This window comes from Cynocephalus volans, chromosome 2, assembly GCF_027409185.1.
Source record: "Cynocephalus volans isolate mCynVol1 chromosome 2, mCynVol1.pri, whole genome shotgun sequence".
In the NCBI taxonomy this organism is placed as follows: domain Eukaryota; kingdom Metazoa; phylum Chordata; class Mammalia; order Dermoptera; family Cynocephalidae; genus Cynocephalus; species Cynocephalus volans.
This window is the reverse complement of record NC_084461.1, coordinates 149,040,879-149,059,298: the sequence shown is the minus strand read 5'-3', so window position 1 is coordinate 149,059,298 and position 18,420 is coordinate 149,040,879. Positions and strand designations below refer to the sequence as shown.

Sequence of the window (18,420 nt, the reverse complement as noted above, 5' to 3'; positions counted from 1 at the left end):
ATTCCCCAGGTAAGCATGTTATTTTATGCTTTCTTCTGGGCACCTAGCTTTCAAGAGGGTATTTCATGCACTTCAGTCAAATGTTAAAGCATAGAAAATGAATCGCGACTTCAGCATGGGGTAGAGAGAGGGTGGGGGGAGGAGGGCAAAGACTCCTTCCCTGTTGTTTGGCCCTCTCCGCCCCAATCCATAAACTGATAACCAACTTCATCCATCTCACCCTTCAGCCTGGGTATAGTAAGTCAGCCTCATTTGCAGATACACAGGCAGATACCTCAGAGTTTAAACCTGCTCATACAGTGAATATGTAGCAGATTTATCATAATTTCAAACCTGCCTCTTACTAGCTGATCGAAAAGCAAGTTTCTTCTTTTTAGATTTTCATTTGTAAGCTTCACTGCCCCAAATCAAAAAGGGCAAGGGTACAGACTCCTAGGATCACATTCTGCATTTGTAAAGGCAAGTGCCTTCAAGTCTCCAGGTGTATTTTTCTACTTATAACTGGGTATGTTGAGTTTCCATGTATATCCTGATGCCTCTTCTGGGTTCACAAAATTTGCACTACACATAAGAACTATGTTATGGAGGAATTTTGTTAGCCATTTAGAGTTTAGTTTTAACTCAATTCTGTTCTTCTTCTCTACAGACTTTCATACAAAATCCAAACTGAATGCCTCAGAAGGGGTCTTGATGGGTTTTATTGGATGAAAGGACCCTCTCCTAATAAAGAAACCGCACAGAAATTTACTGAGTGCATTAAAAAAGAATGGCTTCTAGCCAGCCCTGGTGGAAGTACATACCAGTAAAAAACATCTTGGCCAACCGTGCTTTTAGAAAAGTGAGTGGTGATTTAAAGACGGCGGGTTAATTTTTAATTTTTAATTTCCCTCATTCTGACAATATGGAAACCTTAAGGACATACTAGATATCTCTGTCTTCTTCATCTCCATAGTCAATGCAATAGAAAGTGCATCACAAATCTGCCTTTCCTTCTTTGGAAGACATCTCTCATGGATTCACGCTGAAGGTCTGTTTCCACAACTCCCCCCTCTAATCTGAGCTTCAACAACACACACCCAGTGATTATTGCTGGAGCCTTTTGAGAAGATTCCCTATCTCCTGTCCCAATTCCCAATCTATCCTGAATCCTCAATCAATTAACAAATAAATATTTATGGAGCATCTACTACATAATGGACATGATATCATGTCATCATTTTATCATATTACACTCCCACTTGTGAATTTGAAGCACCTCCCTGTTGTCAAATTAATCAAATTTCACCTCCTGCCAGATTTCATGGCTGCCTGTCATCTGGTCCTGCTCTGCCTCCCCTAGCATTTTCCACTGCTCTCAGCAGGCACCCCTCTTCTCACTGGCTGGCCTCCCCACTCCCTCCTTACCATACTCCATTCATTCTGGCTTCTCACTCTCCCTGCTGCTAGCTGCTCTCTCTGGAGCGCTTCTTGGCCCATTCCTAGCTCAGTTGCTACCCATCCTCTCAGGATTGGGTCAGCCTGGAACTTCTCCACCCCATTTTCTTCAACGACTCCAGCCCTTGGGGGTTTCTCACTTCTCTGAATTTCAGTAGCCCAATTCCAAAATTGCAATTTAGCATCTGTATGTGTTTCCTCTTGAATGAATGCCCAAAGGGTAACAATAAAAATATCAATCAATGCCTACTTTAAACTTTACATTGAACGACTGTGGAAATGGTATTGTTACCATTAAAACTATCAACTATTTCTTATAGTGGAGAAATCAAGGCTTGGGGAATTTGATTAACTTTCCCCAAAGCACTCAGTTAAGAAAGATTTGATACTTGAAACTAGCTTTCCTAAACCAAATCCAGGGTTTCTTCAATGGACTACTCCAAAGACCAGTTGGCCCTTCTAGTAAGGAAATGTTAAGACTACAAATCAAGTTTTTTGATCTAGGTGAATAATCATCCTTGAAGTATATCATTCCGATGAGTCATTATTAGGGTCAAGAAGGGAATTCTGTGTTAATGTGTGAAAAAGAAAACCTATCTCAAATTGACAATCAGCTCTCATTATGGGTGCCCTTCTACACTGAGTTGCCAAACCTTTCTCAGATCCCCACTGAAACTCATCTTTGAAGACCCCATAGTCTCCTTGGTTGCCAAGAGGCAGGGTGGTATACATTGGGTTCCCATCAGTTTCTCGACTACATACCCCTGTCCTGAGAAGAAGGGAGGCCTGGAGAGCATGTGTTGATTTCTGAGTTCCTTAATTGGGAAAAACTCAGATAGACAGCAGAGTTTGGTTGCAATTAAAAAATAAAACTTTGTACCATCTCCAGAAAGAAATACACTTGCATGTATTGATGAGCTTATGTAAGTAAAAATAAAACAGCTATAACCATTATCCCAAACCATCCCAATTTCTCCATCCCTGGCTTGCTTGCAAATTTCAGCAGGCACCCAGGTGGAACCCGATTCAAATTGCAGCTCGTTAGCACAGCCGAATAGAAGTTTCAGGGAAAGTGAGTAGTAAACAATGATAATCCCGGCTTAAGCAGGAGAAAGCGACCTTTCTCTCTTTCCTAAAACAAATCGCTGTTGCAGGCAGCATGTCACTGTCTTACTATTACTGGTTAATACGACCGCAGGCAGATGCAGCTGTGGTCCATGAGCAGGCTCCACAGTCAGGCTGAACATAATCCCTCATGTAATGAAAAACCTATTTCTATTTCTGAGACCTCACTACTCTTCATACTGAAGAGCCTTGTGCCTGTCACACATTTATTGAAGCTTATTACTCATCTAGGCAGCAGGGCCCAGTTAGTATTTGGAATTATATTTTAAATCACAATTTTTCTATTATTTATTTTAGGATTCCAAGGCTATGATGAAAGCATGTTAGTGTTATTCTTGATGCACATTCAAAGGCGTTAAAGCCCCGAATCAAAATTCTTTTCTATGTGGAGAGTCTTTATGCACATATGGAAAACCTTCAGACAAGACACACAGCCTTCCTGTGCTAGAACCTCAGGACTCTTCCATGATCACATGGTTCAGGGTGGAGATTTTAAGCCTTCCCATTCAGCATTACAGTAATCTTTCCTGGGCCACCGACTTTATTTCCCCCTCTCGCACCTTGTTCTTTTCTTTGGCTTTTGAAGATAAATGGATAGAATCTCTTAGGACGCTGGGGACAGGGCAGTGAACAGATGGGCTAAAGCTGTCACCTTATCATCTTGTGGAAATATAAGAACTGGCTTACTCTAATTCAGAGGATTTTCTCAGCTGACCATGAAGCTCGAGCTTCCATTTATTCACGAGGCCAGTCGTGGGCGTGTGGTTCTTTCTTGTTCTGTAGAAACCAATAGAAACTATAATTCTCTCTAGTTATCATCTGGCCTCCTCCTTTTATATTCCCAGGAATATATATACACCATATATACTACAGTTTCTCAAAGGAATGCTTTCTGATATATTTATATATATTTTTCTCTTGGGCACACTTTCTTTTTCTTGTGGTGCTTATTTATCCCTCTGCACAAAAAATATTCTCTGCCATTAGGGTCTGCACTTCACTTGACCTAGGACGTGAATGATAAAGCAGCCAAAATTGGACAGCATTCTTTGCACAATGTAAAGAATCCTTTGCATGTTTCTGTAATTCACACTTACTTACTTTCCATATCAGGAGTCTGTCCATTTCCACCAAGAGACACCACACCAGTTCTTCCAACCAAACCCCTGCTGTATGTCCATCCTGATAAGTGATTTTTTGAAGGTCATGACAACGAGCCAAGAGCCACTTAAGTCCACTTTGGGTGTCTTCTCAATTAGCCAGTTTTTTGGTTTTGTTATTTTGTTTTGTGGTATTGTGGGAGACAGAGGCACAGGAACGTTTTTGGGTAGGGGTGAGGCAGAGGTAGGGTATGATGAAGAAAGAATTACAAAGGGCGTGGGCACAATTAGCAAGGGTGCTCAGACATGCAGTTGTGAGAACAGTTCAGGCTTGGCTTTCGTGTGATCTCTGTCTTTTTTTCGTGTTTTGACAGCATTCTCCCTGGGTGGGGTACACAGCTTGTTTAATAAATCCCTTAGTCATACAGACACGACAGACAATCCTTTTTCTTCCTTCAAGATAAATTTAGTCACAGATCTTTCCATCGGGTCCATTCTCCTGTTTGCCTCTGACATTAAAACAAGCCATCGGTATTTCACTTACAGTGCGGATATCACTGCTGGGTCAGCTGACCTTTCCAAAAGGCTTAATTCCTGTCAGTTTTGAAGAGAAGAATAAAACACCATGCAATCGGCATTCACATCCCCACAAAAGAAATAGAGACATTTCCTCCCAGACATGGCCAACACCATGCGACCTTAGGCAGCACCTTCACCTCAATGACCTTCCACTGAAAAAACCAAGGGTGGAGGTGGGGGTGAGGGTGCAGGGAAGAGAGGCGGGTAAAGCTGCAGATCAGCAGACCAGTAAATTTTTAAAAAGCCCAAAATGAAATAAACTGTACTGTCATTTCATATTATGTATATTACTTTTAAAAAATTAAACTGGATAGAGCAGAATAAATCTGGACTTTGCCCAAGGATATTTAAAGGTGGAATGTGTAGAGTAGGGGAGAGGAGGAGAAAGAAACAGTGGTGTCTATATCTGTGCAAATGCAAACAAAGACTAAACCTCTGGAAGCAGGACTGGAAGTTGGCTTCCTGAAAGTCAAACCAAATTCACCTGTCAAAATATTTCATTAAAATGTGCACATATTAGAAAATACTTCTGACCAGAACATTTGGGGTAGGGTCTGTGGCAGTAGTGGGGTGTGGGTGTGTGCACACGTACCATTCACACACTTCCCAAGTAGGGGGGTTGACCTCCCTTCCCTTTCCTTTCCCTGCTCCACTCCCCTGCCCTCCCTGCAACTGCAACTACCATGATCTGGGTAGGGAGTGAGCTGCTGTCAGTCTGGGTCCATGGCCTGTCCTAGACGTGGACCTGCCCCATTTGGGATTAAGAGACTTTCCTAAATGCTGGAAGTTCATAAATCCATTGAATTTAATTGGGAGCTAAAATTGTAGGGTGCCCTCAAATATCTCTGCTGGACCTTCCTTTATATCATGAGGATAAGCAAAATAAAGCAGGGAAAGGATCTGGAATAAAATAATTCTCTTTCATCTAGATTTTTGATCAGGAGACAAGAAGACTTTTGAGAATGTCCTCATTTGATTAAAAAACAAATATACTTGCTCTCTGCTTTCGAGGGTTATTCCAACAAAAACACATTTGAGGACGAAGATGATTTGGAACCCTCAACTTTTGATGCTCTCCTGGGAACCAACAGTCACATTCATTCTTTCCATCTCTTACATTATTTTCAGTAGCAAGGATTATACCTGAATCACATGGATATCAATTAGACACAACAGAAGATAAACCATCCTTAGTGTAAAATGATTTTGCAGGATGAGTTATTTCTAGAGGCCCCCCCTTCTTACTTTATTTGAAATACAGATTAATGTTCAACATTGGACACACTGCTCTCATCTATTAGGCAAGAGACTGCTGTGTCCATAAACTCAATTTCTGTTATTGCGGTAGCTTTCTGGTTTATTTGGATAAATGCTGAGCTGTCCACTGTTGTTCATCTAAGTAGTTCATGAGGGAACCGAAAGTTCAATGATGTAAGATGAGGTGGTGAAACACTACCTCCAAGCAGTTCTCAACTATTGCTCTTCATCTCATTACCTTGGTTGGACTTATTGGTTCAAGAAATTGGGCAGAAGATGATGTGTAATTTGGTAAGCTGGTGTCATTCCCCCGGCCCCCCTGTACTTTCGTCTTCTAACGTTCCATATTTTATCCTGATTGATATATGGTATTTCATAGTTTGTGTTGCTGGTTAATGTTTCTAATTTTTCTATACACAGTGTCTTCTGCCTTTTTCTTGCTTCTTGTCTTAAATTAATTCCACGCTTTATGATATTAATTATTCTTTCTTTGGCTCTTTGCTTTTCACTGCTGCAGTCCCAAGAAGTGTAAGCTAATTGCAGGCCAGGTTTTTTTTCTTTTTTCTTTTTCCCCTTAGAAGCTTTACAGTTTTTAAAGTAAATTTGGGACGAGATAATGTCTTCATTTGATAAAAACATACTGAATAAAAATAGACCAAATGTCCTCAATTTCTTGTACAATGGTTAGACTGCTGCACATTTCTAGAGAAAAGAATGACTGCCCATTGATTCATATCAATGAGCTAATAAAAAGCATTTTAGTATAAAAGCTGCTGTTTCCTGATGGTCCTGGGAAAAATGAAACTCAGAGGCCTTCTATCACCATTGAATGTGCCTGATTCTCAAATCATTTATGCAAAACATAACTTACTCAGGCTCTTTAAACTTTTCTATTAATTGTACTATTTTATGGGGTTGCTTATTAGACTCTAGATCCAGAGAATAATATCGAATAAAACTGTCCTGGATTCTGAGGCTTGTCAGCAGATTCCAGCACACAGTGTGACCAGCCAATCACTTGCCAAAATGAAATTTCTTGCCCAATGGAAAAGCACAAAATTAATATACATGAATCTATACATATAAGTTTAATAAAACTTAAATTAATTAACATAAAATTAATAATACATAAAATTAGTGTACAAAGTTACAAACATTTTTTTAATGGGAAAAAGGTCTTTAACCCATAATTCTCTTGAGATACAGGAATTTTACAATCTTGCCATTAATAGAAAGTTTAAACACATACACCCTAAATTTAGCTAAGGCCCCAGAAGTCTATGTTTGTAAAATTTGGGGCATAAGGTAGCCTTAAAACCAGTTTTGAAGAGGCATCTCCATCCTGGCCAGCTGCCAAAAAAATTAAAAAAAAAGAAAATGCATCTAATTCAAAGGTGCACTAAACTTCCTTGAAAAATGCCATCTTGTTTATCATGGCCTGAAAAACAGAATGTATTTGACATATTACCACTTATCCTTCCCTGAGGAGTATAAGCAAGTCTAATCTAAACTTCATTAACATGACTTCAAAACGCTCATGGTGTAATATAAGTAAGCAAACTGAGAGAATTGCATCATGACTGCAAAGGCAAAAGCAAGGCAACATGCCCTCTTTTATAAAGATCGGAGCCCTCGGGGAGTGCTGAACATGTTTGCACAAATCTACCCACAAATGACCCAACTCAACTGAAAACCCATCCCAAGGGAAAGGCCTTCCCTAACAGCTTCCAAGAAAGTCATGATGAAAGAAATGCAAAGATCGGAGGCAAAGCTTTTCCTCCCTTCTCATCCATAGCCTTGATTTTTAGAAAAAAAAAAATGCCTTTGAAAGATAATACATATTGTTTCTTATAAATTTCTTTCTCTTTCCAAAAAGGAAGGACAATATTTTCTTCAGCAAAACTCTTTTCTTACCAATATGTACCTAGTGCTGTTATACTTTCAGATACATTCTGATATTTACTTATGCATTTAAGGCCAGAAGGTTGATAACATAAAAAATGAAATTAGCAGAACATGTAATGAATTATCCTTTTTAAAATGGTAATATTAAATGTGTTAATATAGTTGGTGGACTATTTGTTCTCCTAATTCAGAAGATCTTATTATGAGACATCAATTTAATACACGATTTGTTTGATACGAAAAGGGCTCAGGCAAAAATGATGGGTGTCTATTCAAAATATGAATCAAAACATGAATTTTCTATAAAGGAATTTTCAATGGAGGACACAAAGAATTCTGGTTTAAGGTGACCTTAAGAGAAAATGTCTGTTTTAGAAGTTTGCTTCGGGTCAAGTTTCTGTTGTATAAGGCTACACAGCTAAGCGGGGCATTTCAGAACACAAAAGATTCTGTATGGCTTGTGTACACAGACCTAATTCACCATATAATAGTGCTTTTCTCTACTTGGTGCCTTGTAGCGATTGCTTTCATTTCTAAGCACATCCTCATTTACAGAGAAACAGCCAGCAGACTTTCAGATTTATGCCATTATTTGCTTCTTCACCTTGAACTCCAGCTAAATTCTGCTACTCTTTTGTACTGTGAGCGCCAAATGGTGGCCGTATGTCAGACACAAACCCTTCCCAGTTTCACTTAGTCAGTTCTCTCGATTTCAGGGAATCACAGATTCCTGCTAGAGGGCTGACAGGCAGTGCATACACAGCCCCCTTAACTGTTCCATTGCCTAAATGCTTTCTAACAAGGAAATGCAATTTGGAAACAGAGGCAATTACAACATCAGGGAATGAGAAACTTCTCTTAACATGGGGGAAAAAGTGAAACTACGGATAGGGGATTCTGGGTACGTGGGAAATATCTTCCACAAATAGTGCAACTCAAACTTAACCGTAATTAACATTCATTAATTCAACAAATATTTATTGATTGTCTACAAGATGCTAGGCAGCGCTGATCATTATTCTGGTGATACAATGGTCCAGGAACCTGGTTTGCTTTTCTCTTTAGATCTGGCCTAGGAGTGCAGTAGCTAATACAATAATAACTCTATTTAGTTGAGCTTCTGTTGTGTGCCAGGTACTAACATGTTCCACTGATTCTAAGGCTCAGATGTTTTCATTTCATGTCTGAAATCAGAATGCACTTTCTAGTTGGTGTTGTCTTACTAGGCTTTGTGACCACAGATTCACATGGTTGCTAGATCAACCAAGGTGGTCTGTGTTGACTTCTTTCCAAATATATAAAATAAAAATTATAAATGCAAAGAAATCATTTCATAGTTTAATTGATGACCCCTTTTCCACCTTAGGGATGCATACAATAATGGCACTTCTCATAATTGACCACATACTGGACTTGAAGAAAAGTTGTATGCATCTATCATTTCAATGAACACTTGAAGCATCTTTACAAAGTAGGAATTGTCTCCAGCTTTTGGATGAGAAAACTAAGATGCAAAAGGGATTAGAGAGCACGCCCATAGTCACAGAGGTTTTAGGTCAGAGTTCAAACCCAAGCCTCTCTGATACCAAAGTCCACGTATCTGCTTCCTATTACATCAAACTGCTTCTTGTCTAATTACCAAGGCAAGGCAAGGCAAGAATGTCTGCAATTGTGTAACAGATAAAACACGAAATGAAATAACACTTATTTACGGTACAGTAGAAGCTGTGCCCAGAATCTTAAATCATGAAACAACCCCAAATAAAGGAAAAACTTAAGAAATGGGGAATTTAAAAGCTTCCCGTGGAAGTTTAAGGGTCTGTGAAATTGATCACCACCCTAAGGGGTCCAGTCAAATAAATAGGGCGTGTGGAGAAGGCAACAATGATGTTACTGCTCCTGGACTGATGCCTGCTAGAGAGATCATTGTTAACAGAGAGGAAGTCCAGGACAAAGGCTTGAATGGTGATTAAAAGGATCGTAGGTGAACACTCTCTATTCATTTATTTAACACATCTTTGCAGAGACACAATGTCCTGGGCTGGCAGGACACTGGGAAACCCAAATCGTTTCCTGTGGCCCTGGAAGTGAATGGGATCGTAGCACCTACTCACTCCTCTCTGGTTCTCTATTAAGATGCTCTACAATGTCAGAACCAACAACTACGTCCTCGTCTCCTCCCCAGTGTTTGCCAGTGAGGGTGGTAAAGCCCCACACTGGCTGACTGTTTATCTTGATTTCTGACAGGTGTCTTGGGAGGAAAGCAAAGGCATCTCACCTCAGCTGCTGATCATCTGAAGCATTTCAGGTCCTCCAAGTTGTACAAGTGTGCTTTTAAAGAGGCCATATCCTTTTTGGAAGCAGAGGAGCTCATCTTTTCTGAATGTCAAACGTGAGGTACAAATATTGCCACATGGCGACTAAGTGATGGAGACTTCGCTAATGAATGATTTAATTTACTTTCCATAAATTGACAGACCCTCGGAAATCAGGTGTACACTTATGAAATGGCAGTCCCACTGCCAAAGGCCCACCAGCGTGTAAGCTCTGGCAGGACTTTATTATCAGGTTAAGAGCACATTAGCATATCTATTAGATAAAAAGTCTGCTACCAACATCGGAGCAGATAATGTAACCAGGTCCCCTGACTTATTTGTGGGCAGCTTTCTTTTTCTCAGTTTGACCATCTGGGGCTGGGGAATTGGGTGGAAATGTTATTTGCTGGACTGTTCAGATGGAATCATTAGCATTTTGCCCTTTAGACCACGGGAGTTAAATACACAATTTGGAATTCATACAGAGGGTGAGGTGTTCCATCTCTCTCGACAGTCTAAGAACAGTGAGTTTGAATGAGAGAGCCAACATTTTCCCTAGACTGCGCCCTCACAAAGGATGCCAGGCAAGGATACTGTTCACATCACTTTCTGTCATTTTCTTTATGTTTCCCCAAACCTGCTCTGTTCAGTGAAATGAGAATACACAAAATAGCAGCTGAGAACACAGGATTCATCAGTATGAGTCTCAACATTTCAATTTTCAAATGTAGCAACTTTAAACACATGGTAGGCTTTTAGTTTCCATAGAAAATAATCTCTCATTGTTTTCAAAAGAAACTGAAAGCACCCCAAATTACCACACTTTTAACATTCTGACATGTTGATGGCCCGTGTTCTTCTCAGATCAAAGTCAGAGTGGCAGAAGACAGAGCGTTGAGCAGCTTACTTAAAACATAGTATTTCATATTTGGCAGGAATTACTGTAGTGAAAAAAGACAAGGTGACTTTCTAATATATATATACGTATTTTAGTTTGGCAGAGATCTGAAGCGCTAAGAACTAATTTAGGATGACATAAATGCTCTTATCTTTCTCCCGACCTCCTTCCTTTTCCAACCACGTGAAGAATCTTTGACAGAAGCTCAGCAGAAGTTCTGTATTGTCTTTAACTCAGGGGTGATACTCTGAGTCCTGTGTCATCCTGAACTGTTGTGTTGACTCTTCTGTCTGAAAATGTCTAGGATTATCTAGATTTAAGCAGCAAAGTCACAAATCAGAAGCATCTTTCTTCTTTGATGTGGGGTAGCCTTGTGAGAACTTCTACGTCCTTTAAGGAAACTAAATCTACCCAGGATAGGAAAACGATGATGTCATTCGATGACCCAGCAAACCTCAACAAAGAAGGCATCAGGAGCCAAGTAAGTTTTAAAGACAGGCAATAATTTTGCAGAGGAACCTGACATAACAAGGCTAGGCAATTCCACTCCATTCAAGAGTTGGAGCACTGTTTCAAGTAGTCTAGTTAAAAGCTATGCTATTGGAATGAAAAAATTTATCCCATAGAAAGCTTTTAACTAAACAGAAAAGTGGCTTGCTTTTCCTACTTTTTGGTTTGAGCCAGAAAGTCAGATGTATTATTCATTGTGAAATAGGATAGCAGTATCAGAAAATGTCAGTCACCTGTTTCATTTACAGTGGACATATGGTTGGACTCTTAGCCAGTTGGAAAGCAATTTCTTTTTCATAAAGCTGAAGATACCCTGAAAAGGCATTCTTAGGAAATAGCAGTAATATAATCAAACAGGGGTTGACAAACCACTGTGGGCCAAATGCAGTCTGCTATCTGTCTTTGTACAGCACATGACCTAAAGAATGGTTCTACATTTTAAATGGCTTGGGAAAAAGACAAAAGAAGAATCTATTTCATGACACATGAAAACTACATAAAATTCAAATTCCAGTGTTCATAATTAACGTTTTATGGGCATACAACCATGGCTTTTTGTTTACACATCATCTATGGCTGCTTTTGAGTTACGAGAGCAGAGTTGAGTAGTTGTGAGAGAGACTGCATATTCCACAGAACCAAAAATACTTGCTATCTGTAAAAAAGTTTACTGATCCCTGTAACAGAAGATATTTGGGAAAGCAGAAATATGAGGACTGGTTAAGAGAATGAGGTGGAGCTATGATTTCTGTCCACTGTGTTAGAAGATGATTCGGGAAGGAGAGGGACCAATTACTCACTCTTGCTAATGAGGACAGAACTAGAAAAGGTGAGTTAATGCCACAAATAGGATCATTTAGATTTCATAGAGTGTTAGAGAAACTGGCTAATTGCAATTTTGAGGAGAGAGAAGTCCAGGGAAAGACCTTAGACTGATCATCAGGAGACCAGGGCTTAGTGTTGACCTTGCAACTACCTAGCCAGGTGATTAGCCTCTGGGCCGTGTCATCAGCACTTGTCAGATGATTGTAACATGACAATTTTATTTTCTTCTAGAATGTATGTTGCTGACTGGGATATGATTCAAATTGAATAATTCTATAAAAGTTCTTTAAGTGGAAATGCTTCTAGTTCTAAGCAGGTAGAAGGTTCTAAACAGTTATTGTTATGTATACTATGAAGATTAAAAACAGTACATTTGGTATATAACAGATAACCTCTGCATTGGCTGTGTGACTCAGGGCTGGCTGGTCAGCTCAGTTGGTTAGAGTGCAGCCTTATAACTCCAAGGTCACGGGTTTGGATTCCCATACCTAAGTAGGTGACTTCGGGCATTGCTGGCAATGAAAGTACTTGAACTGACTAAGAGAGAAGGACAACTTCCAGAGAAGGACACTCTCTTGTGTTTGTTTCATAGCCAAATTCTCCTAAACCAGTGTTCCCTAAGAGCCACTTGGTTCAGAGGCTGATGGTACACAGAGTGGTCCCTGGCGGCCTTCGCAGCTTTTCAGAGTAACTTCTCCCAGGATGTTTTGTACACTGGGAGAATTTGGCAAAGAGAGGACCTGATGGAAGAGCAGGACATAGAAGTTCTCTGGCCCCAGCTGTGTGAGGAGGAATTAATGGATCATCTCTGAGTTGGTAAAGGCCCCTGTCTTCCAGCTTGCACAAGGGCTGGCATTCTGCTTTTACACCCGCCCACATGCCTGGATCTATGGAGGAACTTGTGGTGAGGCTGAGCTGTTCCAAATTGCTCATTTCTGGAAAGTCTTCTCTCTATGGGTTTGAACATGCAAGGAAGATAATTTGACCTGTTTGTCCCAGTGCCTGGCAGGCCTGAACCTACTGCCTGCTCATAAATGTCCTGGGGCTGGTTCTTCAATTTCAGGACCTGTCATGTTCTAGTGGCATGGAGAGTCATGTGTGAACCAGAATGGACTCGAGTCTTAAAAGCTCGGGTCTCCTTAATAGGAAGGCCTCGGTTTCTATGTTGCCTTTCTTTCCTTCCCTGATGGCTTGTTTTCTAGGTAGGCACAATCACCGGTTGCTCCCAACAGTACTTTCCTCTGTGTTTGCAATGCACTGTTTATGCCCCTGCAGCTTTGTAATTAATAATATACTGCTTTTTCATCTTCAAAGTGATTTATACACATTAATTAATCTTCACCGTACTTCAGAGTTTCTGCACGTAAATATCCGTCATGCCCCCATGTTATACTCAGGAAACCAAGACCCAGAAGGCAAACAACTTTGCCAAGGCTAAGAAGGAAGGGATCACTGCGGACAAGATCAGCACTCAGGACCCTGACCCCTCACTGTGTTTGCAGTCCTGTGATCACCTCTGGAGAGTAGTCCTGTAGCTCTATGCTCACTGCCATCACTGCTGGGTAAATTGGCTTTTTCCATCACTCATTTTGAGTCATAAACTATTCCTCAATACTCCAGGGTCAAAGCATAATCTTACCTAAAGCATACATAATAGAAAATGATGGATTATAAACTAATAAACCATCCTAAGATGCTCAGGTCCAGCTTCCAGTAGCCTCCAGACTGAAAATAAATATGTTTCCTAATCCATCATTTACAAGTTACACACCCGATTAAAACATTAAACTCTCACTATACCGTTTCCCATTTGTATGATCGCCCTTACAGAAAGCTATTATATTTTAACTATCAAGCTCAATAAATCAGGCAGTAGCCATCTATCTCTCTCCTGCAAGTGGAGTACGAGGTGCACTGGGGATGCTATTGGCAGAGGCAGGCAGTGCCTCAGTTTCTATATCTGAGCTCCCCATGGTGCCCACTGGCCCAGCACAACATTAAACCTGAAAAGTGAGCACATGGACCCTTTCTGAAGTTTCTGACACAAAGCCAGACCATGCAAAGACCCCAAAGGCACATTCATTTGTTTCCACTGAGCCACTAAACAACCACCTGGGAAGCACACATAACTATCTCTAACAACACAAAAGATTCTACTCGAGTAATTGTGGGGGGCAACAGACATCCTTCCCCCTCCCTCAGTCAATCCATGGCTCCATCCTTCATCAAGAGGTAAGTGAGAAGCAGACGTGACTTGACATTAGGGGTGCTTGGGTGTCAGATCTCAGTCCCCATGCAGATCTGGGGTTTAGAGCACAAAGACTTTTGCAAAGCCCCGCATGCACACAGTACCTTTCCCTGGAGTGTCAAGTTCTCACTTTTGGAGGACATTCCTGAAAAATGCAACTGGTAAGGGATATAAATGCCTATTTTTCCATCTTAAGACAAGCATAGCTATATTATGGAAGAGAGTAAAAAATCTACATTCATTTCTGGGTTGTATTGGTCTGCCTTGGGCAGGGCCCCAGATCTCTGTGGGTGCACGGTCATGCTCCTCTGCCATCAGGCAAACTTTGGTAAAATGGTCTCGGAAGTGCTGGACCCGTTCCTTCTCTAGCAGGCCCCATGCTGGCTGCCTGGGAAAGATGAAAGTCTAGAAGCCCTCACTGCTGAGCCAGAGGGAGACTTATGTTGGGGGAAAGGGCAAGGCCAGTATAGTCAAGGTTGACTTTTATTTTCTCTTAAATGGGAAGAATTTTAGCATACTTGTTGGAAACTGCTTTGGAGTTAGTCTCTGTTAGCTGGTGTTTTATAGGTTTGCTTTGCAACATGGCACAGCCAAACTGGGAATGGCTGTTATAGCTGCCCTGAAACCAAGCCACAACCATCGAGCGTTTCAAATAAACTTTAATAAACATCACCACAGCCTCTGCTTGTGCAGGAGATGTGCCAGTGGCAAGCTCAGTTGACAGAGCAGTGGCACTGGGGCTCTGTGCTGGGGATGCTCACATGCATGTGGCACCTGCCCCTGAGCTCTCAGCATCTGCTGCTTTCCACAGTTGCCTGGTACACCTCATGGATGCAAACCAACATCCTCAGCATGCGAAGAAAGGTACCTCAGCATCTCCATGTATCTGCCACTCTAAATCACACAGAGTCACCAGGAGCACAGCTGCTATGAGAGGCGACCCTGATTCAGATTCAGTCTCACAGGGTGAGATGAGAGTTGAGGCTAAGGGGACAGAGGCAAAGGGAGGGATTGGGCAAGGTTAACTGTGTCTGAGTGATTTGATTATGTACAAAGACCTGGTTTGATGCTCTGGATTCTCAATCCTATTTGTGTTTCAGAAAATAAACTGGCTACTTTGGCTTTTTCTCCAGTTAACATGTTCTCAGTTGTGCGGACCATGATTCTCCTCCTCTCCGGTTTTTGGCTGAAGTTACCCAATGTTGCATGAATTTCAGAGCATAGACCTGGGTTACAATGCAATGAAGGAGAAGACTAAAAGGCTGCTTTGGGAGTAAGGGAAGGATTTGCAGGCGTAACAATTCTTAGCTCATCTTCAAGAAGGGATAAAGTAAGGATGGCTAAATTTAATTTCTGACAAATGTTGTTTAGAATCATGAAGGAGAAACTCAGATTTAAGTGGATTTCAGGAGGGAAAAATCACTCCCATCCATCACTCATTATTATGTCTTTTAGGAGCCAACAAGCAAATTGTACAGACAATAGAGGGCCTCTAAATTTACAAGTCCATGGCCTTCCCCCACCTTCTCACAACAAGGATTGGCCAACAAGGCTGCCCTGACTTACCTATGAAATATGCCAGTAAAATAGCCAAGAGGAGGGCCGCGGCAATGGCGGAGAGGGCAGCACATTTCCAGCTGCAGTATTTGGAGGGCTTCTTCAGCTTGAAGGCCTTCCTGGAGAAGGTGTTCCTGGGCAGCAGGCGGGGCGGTGGTGTGTAAACGGTTCCTGAGGTCAAAGGGTATCCCGGAGAAGAGCTGCTAAACAGGGGGGTGCTTCCCGAGGAGGTCTTAAAGAGGAAGTGCCTGCCAGAAAATGGAAAGAGTCAGAGTGGCCGTGGGTGGCTACTGAGGAATGCTTAGCTGCTTTTTCTTTCCCTCTTATTTGTATAGTCCTAATATAGTCCTAGTTAACCAAACTTACCCTGCAGTGAAAGAAAGGGCGAACGTTACGTTTCATAGTGATATGAATTAATTCCATAAACTTGCATAATTCTATGCTTTCACATATGCATCCAGATTTTATCTCCCACAATAATCCTGCAAATTTTTCGGAGCAAATATGGAAATCAAATTACTGTCAGTCACTCAGAGATGATGACAATAATGATGATGCTAAGATTTATTATGTATTAAATACCTACTATTGAAAGGCACTTGAAATATATTGTGACAACTATTTACAAAGGAAATATTATTATAATATCCCCATTTTAGGAATGAGAAATCAGGTTTGCAGAAGTCAAGCAAATGTCCCAGGATTTAAACCCAGAGCTCTGTCTTTCAATAGAGTCTCTGCTTTTAAGTGTTACAGTAAACTCTCTCTCGACCCTTGTTCTTGAGCTGCTTTGACCTCCTCCTTTTATCCTGCTTCCTGTGCTGAAACTGCCTGTATAGGTCATGTGATCGTGGTTATTTCTTTAGAAACATCTTTGCCTATCAAGCGAACAGGACGTTCTCAGTAGGCAGAACTATGTTGTGACAACCACATAGTAGAACCATACAGTAGGTCACGTGGTGTAGACAAGGATAGCACTACTCCTCAGGGTTCAGAACACTATTATTCCAAGAACCATTCATGGACCATCAATTCTCTGACAATAGATTATTCTCTCTCTTATACATGCCATTTGCAAGACTTCAAATGTGACTTTGCTACACCTTGCTTAAAACAATGACTTGCCTACCAGGAAAAATACAGTGGAATATAAGGCTCAGGTAAAGTAGACTGTATAGTCTGAGCAGCTGGAGGACAGGGACTATGTCTTATTTTGTACCTTGTCCATCCTAATGTTCCCAGTACCCAACTCAAAGCCCAGTAGGTAGGGGAGACTTTAGTGAATGCGCAAACGAATGAATGAAGTCCTCTCATTATTTGGTAGTTTCACTCAGCTACAACTCTTAAGATTTCAAATTGTTAATACAGTTATTTTCTTTCTCCTCACATCTTCAGTAGGTACAACTTTATTTATTGACCACTTACAATGTGTCAGTTACAACTTTGTAACTGTTTTGCGTGTTTTCTGTAGTTGCATGTTTTACTTGCAACTAAACCTCACATCAACCCTGAGAGGTGGGTATACCTGTTTTATAGATAGGAAAGCTGAAGGTAGGAGTTAGCAAGCAGGGTCGTTGGGGCTCATACTCCAGTGTGCCTGACTTTTTATTTTATTTGTTTATTTTTTACATCTCGTTAGAGCTTTTAGAAACTCTAATCAGACCTACTACACCACACTGCCCTTGTGTGTGGGACTTGGCTGACTTTCCCAGAGGGATTTGAGGCAAGATCGCTGCCATTACAAATTTGTGTATCGTGGCTGCTTCCAGATAAAACCTTGAAAGTATTTTCATCCTTGACAGAGATCCAAAGAGCCCAGTATGACTGACAATCATGTCAGAAAATGAGTATCTGATTGGTGAATTATTTAACACAGCTAACATTAAAATAACTTATATTTAAATTTTATTTGTTCTATAATGATCTGAATAAAGCATAGAAGTTTGATTCCATAAAAAAGGCTTTGGATTCCTTGTCCCATAGCTCTCTTTCAATGCTCCAGATTGAAAGAGCCTTTTGGATGAAGAGGCAGTAGGCATGGTGTTTAAAGAAGTGTTTTGGAGCAAGACAGACCTGGATTGGCATCCTGGCAGTGCCGTTCCTGGACAAGTAAGGTCACGTAATTATCTAATGCTGCTCTTGAGATCCTCCACCTCCTTATCTATAAAATGGGGCATAGGTATTTATTAGAGCATAGGTACTTCATATCTGGTTGTTGTGAGGATTACAGAAGATCATGTAGGAAAAGCATTTAACCTAGGTGTGTCTCCTAGTAAGCGCTCAGTTCATTATGTGAAGCTTTTATTATTAATTCTTCAGAGCCACATAAGGAGCCCTGAAACCTGAGTTTTAATTTAAAGCTTGACACATGTCAAACAAACACCTGAAGAGTTCTCTAAATCACTAAACAATAGTCCACTCCCTTATAATGAAGCCCAAACACACACAGAGCAGAAAGCCAGGGTGATGGAAGAGCTCTGGGATTTGATTTAAAACTCCTTCAACTTTATTTCTTGGACAATTCTCCAAGAGCTGGTGGTGGAAATAGGAAATCAAACTAAAACAAAGGAATTTAAAGGCATCATAAGGAGTCATTAATGAGTATTCAAAAATATCCGAACACCAGTTATCACTCTGCAGCAATCTTACCCATTCCCACGGCATCGA

At 40.9% G+C, this 18,420-nt stretch overlaps 1 protein-coding gene across 3 annotated transcripts in view; it reads right to left on the bottom strand.

Annotated features, from left to right (window-relative positions):
• Nucleotides 1–18,420, bottom strand: part of TENM2 (teneurin transmembrane protein 2) — an 890,342-nt gene that overhangs the window by 229,298 nt on the left and 642,624 nt on the right. For all 3 annotated transcript variants that reach the window (XM_063084119.1, XM_063084126.1, XM_063084134.1), the window contains one exon: nucleotides 15,763–16,001. In XM_063084119.1, coding sequence (XP_062940189.1) covers nucleotides 15,763–16,001 — 239 coding nt within the window. The remainder of the gene's footprint in view (nucleotides 1–15,762; nucleotides 16,002–18,420) is intronic.